At 52.5% G+C, this 24,656-nt stretch overlaps 10 protein-coding genes across 10 annotated transcripts; 4 read left to right on the top strand and 6 right to left on the bottom strand.

Annotated features, from left to right (window-relative positions):
* Positions 1-697: 697 nt before the first annotated feature.
* Positions 698-2,765, bottom strand: M421DRAFT_101169 (asparaginase-domain-containing protein; the record flags this gene model as incomplete). Its single annotated transcript, XM_033586610.1, has 3 exons — positions 698-946; positions 1,308-2,569; positions 2,702-2,765. The coding sequence occupies 3 exons, from the start codon at positions 2,763-2,765 to the stop codon at positions 698-700; spliced, it is 1,575 nt and encodes a 524-aa protein (XP_033448596.1).
* A 977-nt stretch (positions 2,766-3,742) lies between these two features.
* M421DRAFT_420886 (NAP family protein) lies at positions 3,743-5,033 on the bottom strand. The gene is made up of 2 exons (XM_033592630.1): positions 4,800-5,033; positions 3,743-4,748 (listed from the first exon to the last, which is right to left on the bottom strand). Exons 1-2 carry the CDS (start codon positions 4,906-4,908, stop codon positions 3,838-3,840), a joined length of 1,020 nt encoding a protein of 339 aa, XP_033448595.1. The 5' UTR covers positions 4,909-5,033; the 3' UTR covers positions 3,743-3,837.
* A 245-nt stretch (positions 5,034-5,278) lies between these two features.
* Positions 5,279-7,461, bottom strand: M421DRAFT_420884 (glycoside hydrolase family 1 protein). The gene is made up of 4 exons (XM_033592629.1): positions 6,819-7,461; positions 6,632-6,762; positions 5,642-6,586; positions 5,279-5,589 (listed from the first exon to the last, which is right to left on the bottom strand). The coding sequence occupies exons 1-4, from the start codon at positions 7,360-7,362 to the stop codon at positions 5,422-5,424; spliced, it is 1,788 nt and encodes a 595-aa protein (XP_033448594.1). The 5' UTR covers positions 7,363-7,461; the 3' UTR covers positions 5,279-5,421.
* A 795-nt stretch (positions 7,462-8,256) lies between these two features.
* M421DRAFT_5392 (WD40 repeat-like protein) lies at positions 8,257-10,275 on the bottom strand (the record flags this gene model as incomplete). The annotated part of the gene is made up of 4 exons (XM_033595169.1): positions 8,257-8,465; positions 8,521-9,420; positions 9,475-9,572; positions 9,623-10,275. 4 exons carry the CDS (start codon positions 10,273-10,275, stop codon positions 8,257-8,259), a joined length of 1,860 nt encoding a protein of 619 aa, XP_033448593.1.
* A 2,277-nt stretch (positions 10,276-12,552) lies between these two features.
* M421DRAFT_5391 (uncharacterized protein) lies at positions 12,553-13,134 on the top strand (the record flags this gene model as incomplete). Its single annotated transcript, XM_033595168.1, has 1 exon — positions 12,553-13,134. The coding sequence occupies one exon, from the start codon at positions 12,553-12,555 to the stop codon at positions 13,132-13,134; it is 582 nt and encodes a 193-aa protein (XP_033448592.1).
* Positions 13,135-13,776: 642 nt separating this feature from the next.
* Positions 13,777-14,490, top strand: M421DRAFT_5390 (uncharacterized protein; the record flags this gene model as incomplete). The annotated part of the gene is made up of 2 exons (XM_033595167.1): positions 13,777-14,007; positions 14,227-14,490. The coding sequence occupies 2 exons, from the start codon at positions 13,777-13,779 to the stop codon at positions 14,488-14,490; spliced, it is 495 nt and encodes a 164-aa protein (XP_033448591.1).
* Positions 14,491-15,727: 1,237 nt separating this feature from the next.
* M421DRAFT_392085 (plasma membrane ammonium transporter) lies at positions 15,728-16,896 on the top strand. The gene is made up of 3 exons (XM_033590015.1): positions 15,728-16,042; positions 16,090-16,362; positions 16,417-16,896. The coding sequence occupies exons 1-3, from the start codon at positions 15,808-15,810 to the stop codon at positions 16,749-16,751; spliced, it is 843 nt and encodes a 280-aa protein (XP_033448590.1). The 5' UTR covers positions 15,728-15,807; the 3' UTR covers positions 16,752-16,896.
* A 62-nt stretch (positions 16,897-16,958) lies between these two features.
* On the bottom strand, positions 16,959-17,764 carry M421DRAFT_101164 (NAD(P)-binding protein; the record flags this gene model as incomplete). Its single annotated transcript, XM_033586609.1, has 2 exons — positions 16,959-17,677; positions 17,725-17,764. 2 exons carry the CDS (start codon positions 17,762-17,764, stop codon positions 16,959-16,961), a joined length of 759 nt encoding a protein of 252 aa, XP_033448589.1.
* Positions 17,765-19,204: 1,440 nt separating this feature from the next.
* M421DRAFT_63458 (acetylcholinesterase precursor) lies at positions 19,205-20,945 on the bottom strand (the record flags this gene model as incomplete). The annotated part of the gene is made up of 2 exons (XM_033596065.1): positions 19,205-20,404; positions 20,454-20,945. The coding sequence occupies 2 exons, from the start codon at positions 20,943-20,945 to the stop codon at positions 19,205-19,207; spliced, it is 1,692 nt and encodes a 563-aa protein (XP_033448588.1).
* Positions 20,946-22,094: 1,149 nt separating this feature from the next.
* M421DRAFT_392076 (uncharacterized protein) lies at positions 22,095-24,375 on the top strand. Its single transcript, XM_033590014.1, has 6 exons — positions 22,095-22,248; positions 22,302-22,420; positions 22,601-22,969; positions 23,018-23,173; positions 23,322-23,905; positions 24,003-24,375. Exons 1-6 carry the CDS (start codon positions 22,215-22,217, stop codon positions 24,214-24,216), a joined length of 1,476 nt encoding a protein of 491 aa, XP_033448587.1. The 5' UTR covers positions 22,095-22,214; the 3' UTR covers positions 24,217-24,375.
* Positions 24,376-24,656: the final 281 nt, after the last annotated feature.

Below are 24,656 nucleotides of genomic sequence, written 5' to 3'. Positions count from 1 at the left end.
TCTAGGGCATGGTGAGAGAAGCCATGGATCAATGATGCGGGGGAACACGCTAAAAGCAGGAACGGCCTGATGCGCGCAAGGGAAGCGCGGTCCGGAGAGACAAGCCGGTATCAAGCGCCTCGAGACTGCTGACCTGCCGACGGCATCGAGAATAGGACCGCGTTGGCGGCCCCGGAATAGATTTCTACAGACAGCAGGGTGCTTGGCACGGTATCCCGGCGAGCGGACCGAACGACATCTTTCAGTGCCCGCGCCCCTGAATGATGCTCACAACCTTGTCATGTTGCCTTTGAACACTTCGGGGGTGCCACTGAGACTATTTAGGGGCATTTTGCAAGCAATAGTTACCTTTTCCCCACGACATCCATACCTCATCCCCGCAATCTCAGCACTCAACGACAACCGTGCGGGCCGTCGATAACAGCGCGATCGAGCCACCGAGTTACCGTCACGTAAACCACATGATTCAATCTCGAAGGCGTTGGATACGAGTCGGGCAGAATCCCAGTAGTGCGTCACCAGACCCTGAAGACTGATGCCCCAGACATAGCGACATCTTGGGACGCCATGCGTCAATCACAGCGTCCGAAATGAGTTCCTGGTGCGCCCAAAAGGACCACAATTACCCGCCGTTCCCATTATTTCCACCAGCATCCGCAACAGACATCCTCAAGGTGCATGCTGTATGTGACGCCATTCAGCCAATGACAAGCTGCCAGACCCCAGTGTTGCCGTCGCCCTCTGCTGCATGCAGCTTTGCTGCACTCAGCTCTTCAGAGTGAAGATGTGCGCCGGCATCGATGAGCATCTGTACGTGATCTCTCAACCCTGTTGCCGCAGCCAAGAAAAGCGGGGTGTTGCCTGTGCGGTTGCGTAGATGGACCGAGGCTCCCTGGGCAAGAAAGTCGCGAAGGATCTCGACATTATTACATGTCGCCGCGAGATGCTGTGATATTGTGTCAGCAGAGGCACGTCATTCTGGAATAATGTTGCTCCAGATCCGGACTGTTGATCGGTAAAGATAAGCGACTGCATGGTATTACCGCCCAACTGGTAGGCTGCTGGCAGCTGTTTGGCTCACCACTCGCCAGTGCCGACGGGGTACTTCTCTATCAGAGATAATGACCGTGGTAATGGGAAGCCTGAGATTACCTGCTGTGCTGTCATTCGACTCCTTCCGACACCGGCACCGGTGTGCGAGATACTGTCTCAGGTACAGGCGGTCTGTTCAACATTCGCGCCGGCTGGGCAGGTCGAACGAGTCTAGAGATAGGTATGGGGAAGCTGACTGGAGAGATGCCACTTACAACTGGGGTACAGCCCTGGTAGTCTGCGTCATTCAGGAGCCAGCGAGGCTCACTCCTAATGATATCCCTTGTTTCCTGCAGGTCGCCCTTCTGGATTGCGTATCCGAGAGCCGTCAGACTTGTCAATTCTGGGGTCATCAGACCGCTCTTCTGAGGGTGCTCGAAGTGCGTCCGTGTTGCCTCGGTCAGCTCGCCTCGGATCGAGATCATCATCCGCCTCGCAACATCTGCAGGAGATGCATTAGGTCTGGATAGCAGATAAGCAAGCTTTGTGAGAGCCGCTTCTGTGGTTAGATCCTGTCCAAAGACAACGCCTGCGCGTCCTAAGATCGTTGCAGGAGCGTATGTCGGGCTGACGTTGCCGCTCAGGCACTGTGTTACATTGACAATCACGATTCCCCTCTGTACTGCATCTCCAAGAACGTGCACCATGGCTCCGTCTGGTCCCGCTGGTGCATTTCCGGCTCCGAAGGTTTCGAAGATAAGCCCCTTGAGGCCTTCCAAATGGAGCACCGCATCCACCATGGCAGGCGTCATACCAGGGAAGACCCGGAGCACAACGACATGTGCTGTGTCCAAATTCTCCTGTATGCTGAAGGGGTCGAGGTCCGTTGACCGATGAACTCTGTGCCAAAGCACATTTGTCCTCGTTGAAGATACAGTAGCCAAAGGTACCATGTTCGGACTGCCAAACGCATCAAAGCTCTCGGCTGAGATCTTCTTAGACCTGTTGCCTCGGAAGAGCTTGAAGTTGAAGAACAGACAGACTTCTGGAATCATGAAATGACCAGCGATGATGAGTGAGTTCAGCAGGTTATCTTGAGCATCTGTCTGCAACTCCATCATGGGTGCCTGGCTGCCTGTGAGGATGACTGGCTTGCCCAAGTTGTGAAACATAAAGCTTAATGCGCTTGCAGTGTAAGCCAGCGAGTCTGTACCGTGCAGGATGACGAATCCGTCAAAGAGCTGGTAGTTCCTTTGAACGGTTCTTGCGATTTGATCCCAGTCTTGCGCGTTGATCGAGCTGCTGTCCAGCAGCTTCTCGAACTCGAGCACACAGTACCTGACACGGCGCTCATATGTGCTGACAGGCGTGCGTAAGCTTTGCACGGCCTTGCGTGTGCCCTTCGCATCTGTCACAATCTCCAAGGGTTCCGGATAGGAGCCATCATTGAATACCGGCCGCGGTGCAAGACCTGACTTCAAGAAGCCCTTTGCGGGAACGAGACCATCCTTAGACTTCCGCATGCACATTGTCCCACCTGTATGTCGTCAGTAATCGTCCAAACATCTCATGCTGCACCGCATTAGTCGCCAACAGTCTGGTCCTTTGCATACACAGGAGCCTGGAGCATTCTTGTCCCCTCCCATAGCAGTATCAGAATATCACCTACCTGTGATGATAATCAAAACTCGTGACTCTGGGAGCTGCAGCTCCGTAAACTCATTGTCTTCCATATTCGGCAGTCGCTACCAGAATCTTAGGCACACACTGCTAATCTTCGATCCCAAACTATCTCTTGAAGCGACCCAAGTCGCGAATGTCTCGGTCGATAACGGGGATAGAGTATGTAGCACGTGTGGCAGCAGCGTGCAAGCCTGATAACAGATATGTGTAGTCCAGATCAAGCGTCGCGCTTGCCCAAAATTCCTCCGAGGCTGCGGTTGGCAATGGTCGGTACCGCTGCAAGCCGCACAGAGAGCCCTGACTACTGGAGACCACCAAGGGCTACAGGACGAAGACATTTCACTCGAACAACAATACTAAAAGACCGCGATCTCCACCGCTGCAGTCGAGTCCAGCAAAATTAGCCCTGCTTGCGCCCCCCAGCGCAGCTTGCCTCAACAAGCATCAGCCGCAGGTTTCCAGATCAAGCGGTCGCGCCCATGCTATGAGATCTAGCACCGCTTGACACCTCAAGAAAGCGTTTAAACGCACTAGCGAAATATTCTAGCCAATCAAGTCTTATCCGCGCAAACATATTACCTCTTCGAAACTACACTCCATTACCCCTTCGAAACTACGATATTACCCCTACAAAACCGCGATCCCAGGCGTATTACCCCCTCGAAACTGAAAATTTTCGTGTCGCTTGCGTGCCTTATCTGATGATGCATGGGGGCACGCGAGAGAGGCGGGAGCGGCTCGATGGGAGCTTGCGTCATGGACGAGAAAAATTCACCATACCGTGATGCAGGACTGCCCACGTGTGTTGCAGAGAAACGAGGCGGCTAGCAACGGCGATAGGTTTGCTTGCTTGGAAGCCACTAATTCGAGATATCCGGAGTTGTGGAATTGGAGGCCGCATCGACGTTTGCTGTTCACTGCGGTGTTGCAAAGTTGTTGGAACCGTGATGGCGCGCTTGGTATAACATGGGACTACTCACTACATGCAGACTGCGCGTCTCATGCAGTGAACACAAAATCCTGAGAATGCAGCTCTACGCATTTGTGTATGACGACATTGTGTCTTGTATAGAAATTTTGAGGATATCATAGCCATTCAATCATTTTGCGAACACGGGCCCTTTAAGCCTTGCGCTGCTTCTTCGCAGGTGGCTCGTCCTTGTCCTTCTTACCCTTACCAACGAGAGCGCGAATATCGACCTCCTCGCCTGACTCATCATCCTCATCCATATCGACTTCGAGCTCAGAAAGTTCTTCATCGTCGAACTCTCCGTCCTGCTCGAAGGTCTGCTTGTAGTACCTGAGAGCGTTGGGCCACATGTCCTCAGCAATGATAGTAGCGACCTCGTCGCCGCCGGGGAAAACCTCTGTCTCTTGGTAGTCCTGAGGATCCTCATCCTCTTCCTCTTCTTCCTCGTCGACCTTCTTGCCGGCCTTGATCTTGGCGAGAGCCTCCTTATCCTTCTGCACAGCCTTCTCAGACTCCTCGGCGCTAACCCATCGGTACCCGGAGACGAAGGCGAAGAGCCCGAAGAAGCTCACTGACGCATCTGCAGAGGTCTCGATTTTCTTCGCCAACTCCTTATATTCTGGCAGTGCAGTCTCCTTCTTCCTATCCGCGACCTTTGTCCGTGCCTTATGCAGCTTGACGGCTGCATCTGTGAGGCCGCCTGTTAGGTCCTTTCCCTTCTTCCAGTTGATCTTAACAGGCTCGGAGACGAGGCCGTCCCAATCCTGGGTGTGGCGGTACCAGAACTTCTTCTCCAGTGTCTTGTTCTCGAACCACTCGTTCTCTGCGAAGCCAAACTTGAGCGAGAAGCTCTTGGGCGAGCCCTTGGGGTCGTCGAGCTCGAAGCGCGAGACCTCGAATGTCTCGAAGCAGTCGGCAAAGACTTCGGAGTCGGTGGGCTGGATGAAGTTCTCGACCTCGGGCGGGCATTGCTCGAAGGTCAAGGTCCAGAAGTGAGGGATGTTCTTAACGAACTCGGTGCGCTCTTTGTAGACCGGAGCCTTGATCTCCTCGGTTTTGCGGACTGGGCCTTGTCAGTGGCTGCTTGGGACATGACTCTTCTTGTGTTACTTACTGACTTGCTCCTCCGCATCCTCGAACTTCGACTCAAGCAGACCAAGCTGCTCGAATTGAACCTGGAGCTGCTCTGGGGTCTGCTCGTGCTCGGCGTGGTCGTGGGCCATGTTGGGTGTGCGATAAGCGATTGCAGTCTCCAGAAACGGCATGACTTAGTACAATTCGTTGTCGCCGGATATATGCGACTCACATTGTTTATACGTAGGATTGCTGGTAGGCAAGTGGTGTTTCTGCGAAGAGCTGCTGTTGAGAAGCTCGAGGGCCTCTCCAACCCAAAATTTTGGTCCGACGTCAGTTTTGGCCAATGGGATGTGGGTACACGCTTATCGATACCGCGACCCATGTTATTCGAGCTCGCCATTGATGTCTTGCTCCTCCTCAACAACGCCCAATCCTGGAACTTGCATCTAATCGGTCTCACGATAAGGGGCTGACACGATGAAATTGTGTTTGATTGTAGTCCGATTAGGGTGCATCGTTCATATTACCTTCTCAAGTTTTGATCCGCGAAACGGATGACTGTCTGTGGGATTGCCTCATCTATAATCCTTCTCGAACTTTACGTTACATGCGACTCCGGTAACAGATGTAAGTCTCACTTCTGGAGAACCTTGTTCTTCTCATACCATTCGCATCGTCGCATTACCCGTCTCCTCATGTTCCTTAAACCAATTCAAGAACTGGAACACACTGGCCTTCGGTGTCCTCTCCAAGCTCGTGTAGTTCACGTACTGCAGTCCAAACCTCACACTCGTGCCCAAGCCCCACTCGAAGTTATCAAAGATCGCCTGCAATCGTCAGTCCCTCATCCTTCATCGATGATCGCAAAGGAGTACTTACCCATCCCCACGCCCCAGTAACATTCACCCCATCCACATGGATAGCCAATAGAATGTTATCCAGATACTGCTGCAAATAATCCGCTCTGCGCAGATCCCACAGCGCGGGGGCCAGAGTATTCCACTGGCTCTCAAACGGCTCCGCGAACCCGAATTCGGTGACCACGATATCCGGAATACTAGGAAACAGCTCGGTAGTGATATGTTTCAAGAACCGTCTCACGCCGGACGGCGCGCTGTACAACCAGCTCATTGCCGGATCCGCAGCTGGGCCAATCGGGAACCCATTCGGTGCGAGACTCGTGCTGCCGGCACAGTCCGGGAAGCCCGGGTGCGAGCGATTGGACACGCAAGCTTCGAGGCCGCCGTCGACCTCATAGGCGAGGAAGGAGCTGTACGGGTCGATTGCGTAGAAGTCACAGGATCCTTTGATCATGTCTTTATCTTCTTGTGTAAGATTGGGCAGCAGGTCGCCTAGCGTTAACTTCAGAGAGGCCGGGTAGTCGCCATCAGTCCAGGGTCCTCCAAACCAACCGATGCTAAAGTCGAAGTTGCGCTGTCGTGCTTCCTCGTCGCCGGGTGATGTGCTATTGGCTTCGTAATAGTTGCCGCTGTTCTTGAAGGTGATTCTGTGGCGGCCTTTGAACTCGTTGTGATACCACTTTGCGACCTTGGCGTGTGCTAGCAGCGTGTGGTGACCGCATAGGAAGCGGGCCTCAGGACCGCCGGTGACGTTATTTGGCGCTGGGTAGTACTTTCCAGCTGGATAGTAGGAGTATTGCCAGTTGCAGTATTGTGGCTCATTGATGGTGAACCACTCATCCACATACTCGTCATAACGAGAAATCACGAACTTGGCATAGTTGAAGAAGTGATCGACAATGCGTCGGTCGGTCCAGGCGCCGTACTCGGTGAACAGAGCGAGAGGTGTGTCCCAGTGGAAGAGCTACTTTCATCAGTATCCGGGTCAGAAGAAATTGGCTGGGCTTACAGTGATAGCGGGTGTAATGCCGTTGGCGTGCATCTCGGCGATGACATCGTCATAATGCTGCACCGCTTGTTCATTGACCGGTCCATGGCCGAAGGGGAAGAGGCGCGGCCACGAGAAACTGGGGCTAAATGCTGTGATTAAGTCAATCTCTACCCACCCTTGTTTTGGAGATGTTTTGGTTGCATACCAGGTATGCCCAGCCCCTTGAGTCTCGCAATGTCTTGCTTGTAAAGCCAGTAATTACTCGCAACTACATCTCCTGTAGAGTTGTCGCTGACAAAGTTCGGAACGCGGTGAGACAGCAAGTCCCAGATACTCGGTCCTTTCCCCTCATCCTTCGCGGCACCTTCAATTTGATATGCCGAGGAGCTAAATCCCCACTTGAAGCCAGCAGGAAGCTTCAAATCTTTCGCCTCTGGGTAGCTACTACTGACGAACGGATGGAAGACCTCGCCATCTGGCTGAGCATACGCCGTGGGTTCTGGTGTCGGAGAAGCTGTACTGGTCACTGGACCAGTGGCCACAGGGCCTACGAGATCCCAAAGCGACGCGAGGGCATTGGGTGAGAAATCGCTGCGGTTGTATGCTGTGGGTTGTGCGGAGTTGTTGAAGCTGGACACAGTGTAGCCGGACGGCAGCGTAAAGGATGGTGTGGAGCTATCGCTGTACTGTGCTCGTGCCAGAGGCGTAATAGCTACAAGAAGACCAAGCAAGGAGATTGGCTGGGACATCGCGACTCAGTTGGAAGCTGAAATTGCCTCAGAGCAAGTTTGATGGAACTGGTAGGTACTTAAGAGCAACACAGATCCTACAGAGTATCGAGGCAAGACCGGGCTAGCTAATGTACGCCCATATCGTCCTGCCGTCTTCTCGTCCCTCATCATCTGTTCGCGGTGCATGTAGCTGGGCATGCATGGATCCCCGCATCTGCCATAATCAGATCCGGCTCGAAGGAAGATGTGATGTGGGTCAGGATGCTCGTCTCTTGTCGACTTTTGGCTGGAGTTGTGAAGCTAAGCCGGGCCCAAGCTTCATCGCGCGCGGGTGAATACGTAGCTCCACGTACCGACGTTAAAAAATTGGAGCAAACGTCATCAGCACAGCTGGGCGGAGAGTTGACCCCAGCAATGCCCGTGCCGAGAGAGGTATAGCGTAACTGTATGGGTGACGTGATTGGTGGAGACAGGAGTAGCGCGGGGAAGCTTTGGTAGGTACTTGCGTACTTCGTACAACTGCAGGTTCATAACAAACGGCGTCCCAGCTATTGAGACTGAGCGATCGGTCAAGCTCGCTTTTGGTCCAGGCGGACCGGGGGACCAGAGCTGAGACGCCGCTGCTTGACATGGGAGGCAGTCACCTCGTGGCAATAGGTAGTAGGTTTAGTATATACCGCCCAGAGTATGTTCAAAGACGTCTTTGCACTGATAGTTTGTTAGCAATAATTGATACCATTCCGATTCTTACACTGAGGTGTAATAAGCAAGCAAACATGAACCGTTCCCAGTTGCAGCATGTATCGAGGCTCGCTTCAACCGCCCGAACCCAAACACCCATATATGTCTTTGACCGTACGCCAGATATGCATTCCTGACCGAACAGACAATGTGCGCCTCTTACAGTATCCATTACCTTCCGTAGCCGTTAGAACCGCTGCGGCTGATCTCCATAATGGGCGCCCGACTAGGTTTCCAGATCCTGACTTTGTGGTCGTCGCCCGCTGATGCAAATACGCTGTGATCTGTGGGATGCCATGCAATGCTATTAACGCAGCCAAGATGGGCGTCGAGAGTTTCGACAAGAAGTCCGTTAGATCGCCAGATGTAAATTTTCGAGTCTAATAGGATGTCAGTGACACATCGTTGATGTGTGGCTCCAGGCTCCAAACTCACTCTCACTGCCGCTGACAACAAAGTTCTCATCTGCCCCGCCGAATGCCGAGCGGATAATGAACTGCTTCTGCTGGTGCCCTTCAAACTTCTGGATCAAGTCTGCGCTTTCAATCTCCATGAGCTCGATCATATCCGGGTTCATGCTGACCAACATATGGCGCGAATCTTGGCTGATTGTGATGCTCGTCGACTTGGACTCAGGGTGCCACTCGACAAGCTTCTTGTAGCTGGCGAAATCGTAGACCGCGATTGCATGGTCGGACGCAACAACGAGACGTTCGCCATTTGGGGATATCGCAAGATCGTTTGGGCGAAGTTTTGAGCCATCTTCGCAAAAGTTGTGTACTTGGCGACCGCTCAGATCCCAGACACCACATCCAAGCTTGTCGTCCTGCGACCCAATGACCACGTGCCTACCGTCAGGCGCCCATGCTGCTGTCGTACACGGATACGTGAAGTCACTGATGCATAGTATGCACGCGCCAGTCTTCACATCCCAGATCCGCGCAGAGTTCTCTGGCTGCGCACAGCATGTGATGATCTTAGAATCGTCTGGACTCCATGCCAGATGCGTCACTCCCGAATCTTGATGATCCTCAAGATGGTGCAGGATCTTGTAGGACGAAGTCTCGTAGATGAAGATAGTTGTGTCTTTACTTGTTGATGCCAGTTTTGTACCGTCGTTCGAGTACTTCAGGTACCAAACCTCGTCTGTATGGTCTTTGAGGTCCAATACTGCTTTGGTAGGGAAATTATCTCGTTCGCAGTTGTGGTCGAGATAGAGAGAGGGCGAGTCGGTGGTATTGTGGTAGCGGCAATTGCTGATCCAGATATCCTTGACCTCATTCAGAAGTGCAGACAATCGATGTTCTGGGATCATCACACTGGGAGATATTGACTCTGTCCTATGTGAGCTTTCTTCACCAAACAGCTGCGGGGTTATAGATAACGTACTGGATAGATCAGAAAGCAGTTGTGTTCGCGACTCGCCCTGCGCGCCATCCCATTGCGACTGATGTCTCAAACCTTCTGCTGATGGGCACATCATAAGGCTGCAGTCCGTCAGTATTTACATCGAAAGTTCGAGCATTCATTTTCTTACCTTGAGAGCGCATGCAGCCACCCAACATCCTGGTGCAGCGGTGTAAGCTCGTGGCGTAGAACTGCGAGGGCGTTGCCCAGATCTCTCCGTTCCAAGAGCTCGAGGTACTTTTGTTGCTTCATCCAGAATAGCATCTCGTCTCTGTTGGCGCCCTCGGCGAGCGTGAGGCCTCCCGAACGTTGCGAGTTCGCCCTTGATCGTGTCTTGCCCCAAGACTTGCGATACGAGTCATCCAGACCTACACCACCACCGTTGTCATGTACTACGGTTCCGAACAACAGCTCTTCTGCCAGCTCCCAATCTCCGTTGAGCACCGAGCGGCGAAATGACGCCACAGTTGGCCCTTCCAGCTGGCACCCACTTTCTTTACAAAGCGCTCCTGCTGCATCATGATACCCCAGATCCGTCAAACTCTGAATGAGAATTCGAGTAACCTCATCTCTGTTGTGCCCAAAGTATGTTGTTGGCACTGGCCTGCCATTTGCTGTCGAGCTTCCGTTCGTATGCGAGCCGTGACTCTCCGCACGTCCTTGCGAGTCCCCATTTGCAACTCTCCCCAAGGGCGATCTAGGCCCTGTCGAGCGTGATGACCCATTTGTGAAGCTCTGTGAGGGGGACCGCGTCGGTTTTGATGTGTCGTTGTCGAGGCGCATTATCCCGTCGTGCCCGCGCCTACGCTTTGATCTATGACGGGATGGCCCTGCTGTACTGTCCTGCTGCTCTGTGCTCTCTAGGTCTTCGTCGCTCTCAGGCGTACTATATCTGCGCTTTCCACTCGTATGCTGTTCGGCCGAGGTCTGACGTGCGGCTGTGGCGTTGACTGGTTGCTCGGGAGCACTTGCGGAGGGTTCGGGGGTAGTAATGTGGGCAGAGGTTTCTGGGGAAGAAGAAGCTGGGGGATTCGTGGTGGCTGGGCGGTCGGAGGCGATTAGGGGATTAGGATGTGAGGTCGTTTCGTCTGCCAGGACGAACGCCGAGGCAGGTTTCCCGCTGATGACGCGAGAAGCGCTGGTAGTAACGTTGTAGCTCTTGATGCGCGCAAAGTGGTAGTCACGTAGCTGACATACAGCGGTCCAAGACGTGTAGAAGCTGCAGAGCTGCGGTAGGGGCACTGAGAAAGTCTGCGGGGTCGCGTAGAAGCTCGGTCGTTGAAAGCAGTGAACGATGTCACAAGCGGAGAGATGGTAAAGGCACCGGTGCGGTCGGTCGTTGGACAACAGCTCTCTGTGCGTTTGTCTGCCTCCACAAAAGTAGGAGAGGGCAGTAGGGCGAGTCTCGAAGCTGTCACCGGCCCCTGTTGTCGTCGTGGGCGGCGAACAGCAGCTTGGGGTTCCCTTAGTCGAGCTGGCTGAATGGTGATGCTGCTAGCATTAAGCTCTCCAACTTGGCAGGCACGGGCTGTGAACAGCCTGCCAATGCACGAGCAACAAGGCGTTGTACAGAGAAGGACGTGGATATGGTGCCAGTACGTTCGTTAAGAGATCATGCAGTATCGAGGTCCTGGATCATTGCATAAGAGTACAGGCTCCCGCATTCGCGCGGGTGGAGCCGTCACAGGGTTCCTAATCGCCGCTTATCGCTGCTTAGAATCGCCCCCACCACGCGCGCCGTACACTGTTCGCTCTTAAGAAGGCGGTCATCTGCCCTCTGATCATGCCCAGCACCTCCTAGGTATCCGGTACCTACGTTGCTCGCCTTGCGCTGCAGCTTACGGACAAACTGCGGTGAGAGACACGTCATGTGAAACACCAAGCGCGCTGTCATGCGGGAGCCCAACCATTGCTGGCCGCGGTACTCAGAGCGAGCTTTCAGTCAGCCAGTCAACAAGCACTAGCGAAGAGGCGCAGAGCTGGCCAGGACCTTTGGTATCTTGCTTGAGATACGTTTGTGCAATCAGTGGCGCAACCCAACTACTCATCTTTTCGCAGCTTGCTTGTCCAGGCCGCGATTGTTTCGATCACGATATTTCACCCAGACCTCTGGCCGAGAGCTGCCTACTCACCAGAAATATTTGATTTGTTGCAGACACACTGCAGATTCGTCCTGTGCAAAACGAGGCGAAAGCTCAACAAAGGTGGGAAAGCATCCACCCAGCTATACCATAAAGTTTGGGGAAACGTCTAGCCAACCAGGCAGTGAATACCTTCACAAACCACAATGCAGTTTGCAGCACGCAGCCGCAGAATGCAAGGACATCCACTCCTCAGTTTGAAACCGGCTGACTAGCGTCGAGATCTATGCGCGGCTCCAGCGGGACAAAACCAAGCATTTGTTGTAGGTACTTCATGAAGGCTCTTCACCTTCGCGTGTCAGTCTTCCCTATCTATGTGACAAAACGAGAAGCCGCCAATATTCCCAGGCTGCCAAAGGATCTGCCGAGCACGTACCATAAGTATAGTAATCATACGTGAGTACCTGGCTACTGGCTACGACAAAGTGGCGGGACCACAAGCCCATCCATCAGGGCCTTTGCAGGACCTGCACTGAGATTGGACAGAGATTACATAGCGTAATGTCTCGCGACGACAGCAAAGAGCAGAGGTTATACTTCCCCTAAGACTAAAGGTTCCAGCAAAGGGGGGAAAGACGCCACAGGGATGACCTACCTACACAATCCTAGCGAAAGAAAAGGCGCCGATGGCAGAATTCATCGCCACTTTGGACGATCCACCTGTCGCCATCCCCACTAAGCTCGCTGCTCTACTCGACACTGCCATCCTTCGCCGACAGTCTTACTCTGAGAAAATTACGGTAATATTGGCGGACAATGCCGACAACGACTTCAACAACTGTCATGCGTTCTTTCTCGGGATCTTGAAGAACATTTGTAGCATCTTGAGCCCCCTTCTTTCAGTAGCACATGCGCCCACTAGCAAACCAAGAACTATCAATGAGATCTTCAACATGTCCGGGCATTTGGAATCGAGGAGATGTCTGAGGCCTTTGATCACGCCCTCAACGCAACTCCAGCACTTGAACCCATCTACAAGGCCAAGCGTCCTAACGATCTCGAAGGGGACTTTTCTGCGCTACATCTCCTGCTCCACAGCTTGCCCAAAATGCGAACGGAGGTCTCTCACGCTTGGGCGGGATACAAGGAGGGCGGATACGACCTGATCGCCGCTTCCATTACGACGAACACCGCCGTGGATCTGTCACACTCAGTGGTGGAAGGTTTAAAAATTGCCTCTGCCAAACACGGCGGTGCGAGCAGGATGCTGCAGATCTTTCACGCTTCTCAATGTGTTGCTTCTGGCACTTCGGAGGCACACAAGCAGCGACCAGCGGACGACATGAACTTTGCGATGTTCAAGGTTGCCGACGCCCTGATGTGGCCAGCCTATTTAATTCCTGACGCATTCTCTGGGATGCACAAGGTCAACCCGCACGCCGAGACGAAAACTGGCTTCTATGGAACGTACAGCCCGTCGTCGAATCGAGACAGAAAGAGCGACAATGACAAATTCATGGAAGACAAGATCCTGCTCCTCGAAATCCTGCCCGAATTCTAGTTCTACTGCAGCACCACCAAGCCCAATCCTTCGCCAGTGGAAGACGAGCTCACCCGTCTGCCGCGAAGAATATTCGAAACCAAGGAAGTCACTTTTCCGCTCGTCTTTGCGGCAACATTGTTTCTCGACATCCACCATATGTTGCGCGCAGAGGTAGATCATGGCTTCGAGCGTCTCACAGACGTGACCCACTTTGTCACCGGCGACATCGATGAGGAGATAAAGTTACACCAAAACATCAAGATGGATAAATGGCCGAAGCAGAATGATGATGTCTTGCGATGCTTCGTCGACACTATCGAGTTGTGGGCGCAGAAAGACCAGTAACGCGAGATCGCACCACGACTGAACCGCAAAAACACCCCTCAACCATTCCACCTCTATCGAATACCCCCATGGTCTTGCGGACTGTGGAAGTACTGGGTGCAGATGCAGTTCCACAACTTTAGCATCGCCTTTGTCAATGCGTGGGGATCGTTCATGTCAAGCGCTCACCTCTACAATGCTGTTAACGGTGGCAAAACTCAAAATTTGATGTGAAAGGATTTCGATGTCGTTATCGGCCTGCAGGAGCCTAAGACCTTCTTCATCGGCGAAGCACCGAAAACGCCCGACGAATGTCTAAAGCGCTTCGCAGTTGCCATGAGTGCATTTGCCGCCAACCTCGCTGAGTCGACAGGCACAAAGAGAGGGTTAATCCACTTCGAGGAAGGTCCGAAGGGACTGAAGGAGCTCGATGCAACCATGCAGGCATTCAAAAGCCATACCTGCGACGCCAATGGACCGAAGGATATTCGCACCGAAGACGTACAAAAGGTGCTCGTGAAGGGCAGCTGGGAGTATAAGCTGGACGGCAACGATCACGCACAGCAGGTCTAAAAGGTCATTGGCGAGACGTCCAAGAAGAAACCTGCAAGGCAGCTTTCTGTCTCCAAATGCGTCGGCCTTATTCGCGACCTCCTCCACGTCGAGGTAATCGAGATCGCATTCGACTACCTCAGGCTACACTGACAGTGCTGGCGTCTGCTACGTGCGGTGAAAGATCATGTCCGTGACGACTTGGTCCACATCTTTGAGTCTGACTATATGCAGAAGGAGAGCGAGCTTCTTTTCATAGTTGGGTACGTTCTTATGACGGCATCGGGTAGCCAGGAGCTTGGTGAGTTGCTGAAGGCTAAGCGTTCTGGCGTGCAGGTCCCCAGCAAGGTATTGGAGGACGCTCGATACGTGGTGAAAGGCTTGAATGAATCGCGAGCTGGTGAGTTGATTGTGGAGCAAATACTCCCAAGGGCTATTGACCTGCATATTGACTTCGAGGTGGAAGAAGGCGGCGATGGGCCTCCAGACAAGTTTTAATTCGCTCACTTGCTCAAGCAGTTGCCCGCGCTCTACAGACTTTAAAGTATAGCGATCTTTCTATTTAACCGCTGCGATGCATCCGTGGACTTCTTCTTTGGCCGCTCCGCCCACTGTGAGTAGGCATATCAACGGCAGCTGTCTCAGCTGACCAGCCGGTGACGTCAGTGTGGAGGAGAACACCTTAATCGCTCAAGCATCTCGATCCCCGACACGCACCTCTCGCTGAACTACCTGTGGCGCGTTCCGCTGAGTCGTATACCTGGGTCTACCTTCTCTTATGAATAGCGAGATATGTAGTTTGTGGGACTCATCGAAGCTCACCTTCTGCTTGTCAGGTCCAGCGAACAATCGACTGAGCCCTCACAATGCATTCGCGTTTGTTTTCGAAATGCCATTATTGACATAAACGGTTTCGTTCGAACGCCTCTTCCGCACCGCGCAATGCGTTATCACGCTCTTTACGACGCTAGCCTTCCGTGGCAGCTTCCGACAAGAGGGGGCGGCGAAGACAAGTGTGCACGAGTCGTTCAGCGGCCAGAGCAAACATCTTGATTTCGGAGGATGTAGGATTATCTTAAAAGGTGAGGTGAGCTGTTGAGCGGCGCGCGAGACAATGCGAGGTCGAGGGTGCAAACGGGTGAAAGAGTTGGAGACAGCCAATATCATCTTTGAACACAAATCTCACTTTTAAGCTCTGGCTGCCGCTGACACAGCCGCACATTATGCACCCCGCGTTTTCCCCCAGATCTGAGATGAGTGCGTTGATGGTTTCGTCTGGCTCAAGTCTGAAGCTGGCCCTATATCCGTCAATGTCTGATTGGTGGGTAAGACCGCCTCGACACTTCCCCATCTGTGCTCTCGGGACATTCGCGGGCAAACGAGTGGTCGAGGGCATAAAGCCGACTTTCAAGACATCGGCTACTGATTTAAGGCTGGAAATGGTAAGTGCCATTCGAGCCTCGAGTCCAGATTCATGCAAGTCGGAGACCAGGTCTTCCAATGGTCTGGGACATCGGTGTTGCAGATGCCACGCTCTGCTCAGATCGACGAATAACGTCTGGTCTCAAGCCCCGTGGCTTCCGTAAAGCTGATGGACGACTGGAAGGGCGCTATGTTGGCGTCGATGGGTTGAGGAGTAAGCATGGCTAGATGTTCGATCCGGGGTACCTGAGTGGTTTGTATACATATCCCTTGTCTGCCTACCCCCTTTCTCATAGGTATCAATCAGGTCAGGGTTGCCTCTTATCTTCACATTTCCATCCTTGATCATCGACGGACATCTTATTTGCGACAATAATAATAACAACAACGGCAATGGCTTCCCAAGATCACCATGCCGTCGCGTCCAACAACACGCACTTCGACTCTGAGGAGAAGTTTCGCTATGAGCTTGCCAAAACAGTAACCCTAACACCAGAGCTGTACGAGAGGCTGTTCATCTCTCCTAAGACGCCGGTCTCGGGTGATTTCCGTACGCGATTTGGAAACCCAACACCCATTGGTGTGCTCGGGTTCTCCGTGGGCGTCATTCCTCTCGCCGTCTCCTTCAGCAAGTAGCACACTCTAGAGAGCAAACATCGAACTAACCATCACCAGTGGGATGGCAAGGCTCTGGTGGATCTTCAGTTGCAACAACCACCGTCAACATCTGGTTTGGCGGCGTCCTCCTTTTTATCGCTGGTGTCGGCGAGTTCCTGCTCGGCAACACCTTTCCCATGATGGTCTTCTTCGCCTACGGTGCTCACTTCCTGTCCTACGCCACACTTTTCATTCCCTGGTATAATGCTATTGGCTACTTCAACCCTGACGGCTCAGGTGCTGGAAGCCCAGGACCTGGAAATCAGACTGCAATGTTCGCTGCAAGCTTTGGTATGTCAAACAACGAGCTCCTGACCAGAACTGACAAAAGCTGACGTTTCTAAGCTTTCTACCCGATGGTCATGTGCATCCTTTCTTTCATCTTCCTCATCGGCTCGCTCCGCACGAACTTGGTCTTCGTCATCATCTTCGTCTTCGCAACTATCGGCTTCGGTCTCGGTGCTGGTGCTTTCTTCCACCTCGCACGCGGCAACATCGTTGTTGGTACACGGCTGGCGACTGGGCTTGGAGCGTGCTTTTTCGCCACAGGAGTTTTAGGGTTCTACTTCTTACTGGCGCTCGTTGTGGCTATCATGGAGCTACCCATCCCCGATATTCCCGTTGGTGACATGAGCACTATTATCAAGGCCAGGCCAAGGGGTGTGATCAAAGAGGAATAGGTGTACGATACAACGAATGGAGAGTGATGAAGGCTCGGCTACGGCCTGGAGCATGACGATGCGATGGAAGTACGTACAAATGCGCAATTCGAGCTATAAGGCTCACACAGTGTATACAAGTCTGAGAGCGACCGGAAAAAAGTTCAAAATACTCATACAAAAACCATCCATCCCCCACTGCACAAGTGTGAGCTCCACCTATCAAAATCACCAGGGGTACTCCCCGGAGTTATGTATGAATCTGCCCACCCTGTCATCCCTCTTCCCCTCCACAACATCCATCAAGCTCTTCACACTCTCTTCCGCAGCCCGTGCTCCTTGCTCTTTAGTATTCGCCGCACTGAGATTACTCACCGTAAAACCCGGATCATGCGCAAAGACCTTCACGCCTTTCCCATCATCCCCATAGTTCAACCCATACTCAACATGCAAACACATCGTCAACATGTTCATCGCTACCTTGCTAGTGCGGTACGGCTCGGCTTGGATCTTGTACATGGGTGAGGCGGGAGTGAGACGGCGGCCGATGGAACCAGCGCCCGAGGACACGTTGATGATGCGAGGGTTTTGACTTTTCTGCAGCAGGTCGATCAGAGCTTTGGACAGCAGGTAGGGGCCGGTGGCGTTAGTGTCGAAGGAGTCTTTGAACGCGGCGCGGTCGGCGGAGGCGAAAGAGGCGGTGGCTGCGTTGTTAACGAGTATGTCGAGGTGGCCGTGAGTAGTGGTCACGTAGGTGGCTGCTTGTGCGATCGTTGCATCGTCTTGAAGGTCGAGGGGCAGAAACTCGATGCTGCCTGGGAGATTGCGAGATTCAAGGTCTTTGAGGGCGTCGGTGCCGCGCTGGGTCGAGCGGACGCTGAGGAGGACGTGGTAGGTGCCTTTCGCGAGGAGTTGGCGAGCGAGTTCGAACCCAATGCCGCTGTTTGCTGTGGAAGAATCAGTATGAAGACACATCGTGTCTGTAGTGACTTGCCTCCGGTTACAAGCACGATTTCTTTTGCGAGGGCTGCCATGATGATTTTCTAGAAAGTTGAATCCTTGTTTAAGGGATTAATCCGTGAACTGACAACATTTCTTTGTATTTACCTTTGTGTACCTCGAGGCATCGATTCGAGCTAGCATCGGCGTCGTGGAAAAAGCGTAAAGTCCGCTTTCAGCTGCAGTTGTAGTCAGAGTGCAATTCTATTCGTCTAACATTGCTTCCGCGGGTAAGCTATTCGGGTCAAGCGTATTTGGAGGTTCGCTTGGAGCTCTCTACAGGCTTGGTTACATATCAGGACCAAAGCAGTCCACGGGTGTTGATTGGTTGCTTCCGTTGTTTGATGGTGGTTTTGCACTTTACTGTAAGAGACGCTAGGTAACTCGAAGCTGAAGCGATGACGTCTGCTCCTCAAAACTCCGTACTGCGTGTTCTTGTCAAGTCACGATGGAACCTTCGCAATAGCAACGATAGATCTTTCACTTCGGCGTCTCAGCATCTCTCGTAATGCGATCGGCTTTCACAACAGCTTCATGGTTGTTCTGCTCGTCTTTATCGCCGCACTGGCTAGGGGGCTAGTTCTACAGACACGACAAAACAAAATTATACTGGCGTTTGTACAATGCGGCCATACTAGATGCAGGGAAAAATGAGACTACGGGATCTATGTTCACCTACTATTGTAGCTGAAAGAGACAATGGTGAAAGGCTGGGTGTGCAGGCCAGGTCATACTTGTTTCGCTTACATTTGCTCTTCTGCCCCTATGTCGACCCACCTGCTTGGACATTCCTCAGCAGTCTGCAAGCGCCAATGTGCTAAAGGTGGGCTCATACCTGTTAATGCATCTTTCAACCACACATGAAGTCGGTCCACGACCTCCCAGGCACACATGATAATGCAGAGGATGATCGGCGCGATGCCACCGATTTTAATGAGTGGGGAAGATTAACAACTGACATCATTAATTCAAGCAACGACACAGCGTGCACGAACTCAAGACTTCGGACTGTGTTCTAAGTTCACACGTCGAGCATGATCCCGACATGAGCTCAGGATTTGATACTACGAGCTTACCGCAACTTGCCTTAATAACCTGAGCATCTAGCCGGCCACAGAAGTGTCAACGTGCGCACGCGCGACAATGCTGTAGGTCTCTACGTCTGCTTTTATTCGGCCCGGTAAAGCCGAGAGATTATTCAGTTGGTCTTAACAGCCTGGCGAATGCGAAGGAATTATTGCTCGCATCGCCATCTCGCAGACAGTTTACAGATGGTTGAGATAATTTGCATGATATGAATTGTTTGTACTGGGAACTTCTACAGTTCTTTATTGCTCACAAGCCCAGCTCAAATCTGCACCTGTCCACGGAGGAGGCGCGATGGTCGCTGGACTCACGGTTACGCTGCTGTCAATTCTTGAAGCCAATCATCTAACGCTGTGAAACCAACTATATTAGACGAGCTATTCAGTATGCTACTTCTCAAGCCTCGCTGCTCTCTCTGGAGCTCTCCACCACTCGCACTGCTTTCTCCTGATGGCATCACCCTCCACCCTGGTATTACCGAAAGACTCAAATCGTAGCTGAAGTCCAGGTATCCCCTCAGCATTGTCGTCGACGTACTTCGGCCAATTCGGCAGACCAGTCCTGTTTCCAGCACTTGGGTCGCCGTGTACCACGAAGTTGGCGAAGTAAGTGTGCAGCTGCTTACCAACCTCGGGGTACTGAACACCACCAGTGCCATTACCTTCAGCCCACGTATACTTGGTGTCAGAAGTATGAGGGATACCCTTCCAGTCGGGAAAGGTGTTGTTGACTGTCCAGTGCATCTTATAGACAGGCACACCGGCATCGGACATCCGGACCGCGGTCTCTTGGCCTGCACAAGCGTACATGTAGTCCGTAAGCGCAGCAGAGATGCGATCATACTGAGTGGAGTTGGGGCTGTGGGCGTATGGCGACCAGTCACCGTTGGTGTCGTTGGTGGGATCCGGATACAAAGCCTTGAGGTCAGAGACGTCCTGCGCAGAAAGGGCCGGGATTAAGTTTTTGAAGAAGTCCAGGAACTCTCCATCTGTCTCAATATCGCCAGGGCTATAGTACTTGGCCTCATCACGGACGTTGGTCGTAATGGTGGGCACGTGGAAGAACTGCTCATTGATGCCAGCTGTTGAGCCTGCTTCCTCAAGGAGTGGGCCACCGCGAGTGGGCTGGAAGGGCCACGTAATGTTGTACTCGGAGTCAGAGAAGAGCTTGTTGCTCGCTTCCTGAATCAAAGTGATGTTCGCTGCGCGGAGGCAGCCAATGACCTCGTTGTCGGTGCCATTGGCAACACTACCGCAGCCGGTAAGGTCAAGGTACTCGGCGAATTGCCTTTGATACAGTGGGTAGGAAGCGTTGGGGAAGGCACGAGCAGTGACACTTCCAGATTGCAATATGGCCTTGGAGAACAAAGGCGAAGCGCCCTGGGTCTTGTTATAGTTATGAAACAGATGGATACCAACGGAGTGGGCACCAGCAGAGCGACCACCGATTGTGACACGCTCGGGGTCACCACCGAAGGCTGAGATATGCTGTTGCACAAACTCAAAGGCTAACTGCTGGTCCAACAATCCGAGGTTCAGAAGACCCAGGCGATCGAAGACGGGAGACGGCAAGAAACCAAGAGAATTGATCTGTGTCAGATCAGTATACGGTCAAATCTCGTAGACGGTACTGCCGTACCCTGTAATTGAAGTTCACAACGATTAATGGCTCTTCTGAGTTGGCCACGAAAGCGGGACCGTCGAAGCTCCTCGCAGACCCAGACACGAAGCCACCTCCGTGGATCCAGATGAACACGGGGAGTCTGCTGTCGGCGGAGACATTCTGGGGACGGAAGACGTTCAGATTCAGACATGCTTCGTCCTGAGGGTATGGTACCATTGACGCATCCTGAATGCATGAAAGTCCGTATGCGGTAGCATTCCTAGTGCCGGAGAAAGCTGCTGGTGGCCCTACGGGCGCGAAGCGCAAGCCGCCCACTGGCTGGGTTGCGTAATCGATGTTGAACCAGGCATCGACTGTTGCTGGCAGAGGTCGTTTGGTCAGATACTGACCGACAGTAGTACCGAAAAAGCTGCCATACCCGGGCAAGGTAACCGTAGAAGCACTCCCAGCACTGCTAAGCACCGCGAAGGCTGTGAGGTAGCGTTGAGTAACACCGCTGAGACCCATGATGTCGAGACCAAGGACCGGAGAGCGCAACAGATTCTCAAGACAATGGAACACAAGCATGCTTGCCGTATCTTATATATCACAGTACAAAGATTGCGGAAGTCTTGGTACAGTCAGGTTCGGAGGGTCCTCGCTGATCCCCGAGTCAGGTACGGCCGGTTATCACTCACCACCTCGTCATTGTGGAGCAGAACGTCGCTATGCTGGGGTAGACATCCATCGGAAGTAACATCGGAAGTAACATGGAGGCCGATGCGGAGATATAGGTGCCTTCTTAGGTATTCTTTAGTGATAACCCACAATACCGCCCACAATACCGGCACTGCGCGGATAACGATAGGCCTTCCTGTTGGTATCTGGGCGTCTCGAGCGTTGCTGTGTTCCCATCTGGCTTAGTACTCACTACATGGATAAATGTTTTCACCCCATGCTGAATTTGCAGGACCTTCTAGCACTGATGCCGACAGCCTGCAACGGAATTTTGAGATAGCGTTTGGGCGTTGTGTTGTGCACGTTATGGTGGAGAATTTGCGGGGGTGGCAGCGGCTAACTTACTAACTACCAAGCGACGGCGCCGTATCTGTCGCCGGCCCGTCGCGCGTCCTCCGCAAGTAACCTCTACGCTCTCACAACTTCACCATTAAGCTTTCCATCTCAAGAATGTACTTCGCCAGAGCACTCGGGAATTAAACCTTGCTGTCTTCACACCGTGCTTGCTGGCGAGTTTCGGCTGACACGTGCGGTAGCCACGAGGGCTTCGGCGCGTCGTGTAACAGACACCAGTGGCGACAAGCGCGATCATCTCAGCTCATTGAAATAGCCTCTCATCTGCGACTGCTTGAGGATGACCCGGTCTTGTGCAGCCTGCCCTACAGGATTGCTCCAATGCTGACGCCAGATCAATTTCACCCCTTAGTCACCCGCTGGTGCTTACCTTCGCGGAAGACATGACATTGATCGGCTGGCAACTGAGGCCTGCGGCGGCAGCGAGTCTTCCGCCACTTGATCTAGTTCAGCAGCCTCTTGAACTCTAGTCGAAAAGAACCAATGGACCATCATGATGATCTCAATCTCAGCCAAGCACTAACTCGCGTGGCGCTCTCCCCTGCCATCTCGATACTCGTACACACCTGCAGACTGCACGGTATACGATAAGTCCATACGTGATTTTGAGGTATGGTCGTCTTTTGCCGTATCTTCCATTGTTTGAATCGTGTTTCTCCGTCCCAAATATCTCGTTCCTAGTGTCATGATCACGTGGATCTAGCCATGGCCGTGTTTGATCTTGTCATTGTGGGTGCAGGCAAGCGCATTCAAGCTTTTGAAATCTACTGCTTCCACTAAAGCCATGTGCAGGTATCCACGGCCTGACGATGTTGAAGACACATTGTGATGTACGTCCCAGCGCATCAAACCTAGTCATCGAGAAAGGAAGCTCTCTGGGAGGTGTCCGGGCCAAGGAGAGACTGCACACTGTTTTGCATACGAACAACCATTTCCGGACATAGGTTGCGTCGAGAACACAGTGCATGCACCTAGCTAAGATGAAGCGGTTTTGAGGTCAGCTGGCTTATTCACATTGCGTACCAGTAAATGCTTACTCAACATGCAGAACAGCGACCATATCATGAAAAGCGATGGGTTTGACCTCAAAGATGATCACAATATCTGGAGAGCATGTTAATGGGTATATTCACGACTTGGCGAGAACTTTCGATCTCCTGAAGCACATGCGCTCCAACTCTAGCGTCGAACTGGCTGTCGACTGTGGCCCTTTAGGTTGGACGCTTACTGTAGCTGACAGATCGTCCGGCGAGGAGTCAGAAACGTTAATCAAAACAGCAGAACTCATCGTAGCTACGCGCTTGACGTCAGAGCCGTTACTGCCTAAGCTTGAAGGGAGAGATAGCTTTGACGCCACAATATATCATACAATTGAGCTTGCCAAGACTGAAAATGAATTGGGTTCTTTCAAAAAGGTAGTGCTGCTCAGTGGCGCAAAGTTCTCGTGGGACATCGCATGCGTATACGCTTCGGCTGGCGTGCAAGTCGACTGGATTATCTGCGAATAGGGGCTCGGTCCATGCTGGATAACACCGCCGAGACTCACGCCTTTTGAGATCATTCCTGAGCTGCTGTTACAAACCAGGCTGATCACCTGGCTCAGTCCCGACGATTGGTTCTTTTATATCCGAGACTTCTTGTCTGCGAAGGACGCTCTCCGATTGGTCAGCTCGTTCTGGTTAGCTCTCCGCACTGTAGATAGTCGCCACTCTCCATAGTACCAATCGATAGTTCAACCACCATACTCATCACTCCTCTTCTTGCCAATGGCCCAGTCGCAAGATCGCTGACACATTCTTTGCAAAGACGTAGCACATTATCGAAGAAAGCAACAGGTACCACGAACACTCAGAAACCCCCATTCTACATCCGAGCGACGATGTCTTCTTTATTGGTACAAATCGTGGTCTACCGAACTACGATATGGACTTCTTCGAGTTCGTCCGAAATGGTACTGTCCGCGTACACAATGCGGACATCGCGAAACTTAGTCACCAGACTGCGCACTTGTCAAATAATGATACGCTGAAAACTGACATACCCATATGCGGCACAGGCTGGAAAGACACCACACAAATTGGCTCCCACACCGAGAGGCTGCTTGGTCTTCCCGGCCACCTGTCATCGAGTGCGGAGCCGTACATTGCTAAGACAGATTCTGCAGTGTTTGAGGCTTGTCCTAGGCTCCAGAACCAGCCTCCTTCTCGAAAGACGATGCCAACGACTGAAGACACCGAGGAGACGACCCCTGAGCCTTCCCGCTTGTATCGCTTCATGATTCCGCCTGCATTCATCGACAGTCGCACACTTGCATTCAGCGGGGCGTACAGGAGCCTGGCGACCACCTTTATAGCGCAGACAAAGGCTCTCTGGATCACTGCTTTCTTTGATAACACGTTCTGGAGCTCGTCCCTGGTTTCAAGGCTCACTTAATTCTGACCGGATTCTCTTTGAAACAGTCCTGCACACACGATTTGGGAAGTGACGCTACAGCAACAAATTCGGCGCTCGCTTCCCTGAGCTGTGGGTCGATTGTCTACCGAACTTCGATCTTTTTCTAAAGGACGTCTGTGTGCCAAATGAGCAGAATAAGAGCTGGTGGGCAGAGCGATATATCGCCTATGTGCCGGTGGACTATATCGGTATGGTTAATGAGTACTTGACTCTCGATACGAGACTTCGAGTTTCACATTACAAAGATGACTGATAGCAGAAGTCCAACCCATGGGCGTTGAACGAAGACTCTCGACATACGGACGATCCTTCCAACTGCAAGGCATCGCAGCGGCAAACGACACTTTCTTCTGCAGATTTTCCAACTGCAGTGGCTCAATTTCTATCATTTTGATGCAACGTCCAACTTGTACAGCACTCTTTGGTGTGTAGGCTAAACGTGTGCATACTTCCGGTTATTCTTGAGCCTGTCTCGTTCAACCTGTAAACGAAGATTCTACAGCGGTAAGCGGGGTGGTGCAGTATGCATGGCTCGCATTACTTCGTGAGAACATCACGAATGGTCAGGAGACCATGCGAGCAGAGTAAATCACTCAAGGCATACGCCAACAAGCTTAATGAGCAGTGCGCCAGACACGATTCGTCAAACCCACAACTACTTTGACAATGATCACCTTGGCGCTATACTACACG

Source organism: Didymella exigua, assembly GCF_010094145.1.
Source record: "Didymella exigua CBS 183.55 unplaced genomic scaffold M421scaffold_14, whole genome shotgun sequence".
NCBI lineage: Eukaryota > Fungi > Ascomycota > Dothideomycetes > Pleosporales > Didymellaceae > Didymella > Didymella exigua.
This window is presented reverse-complemented; position numbering and strand designations above follow the sequence as displayed.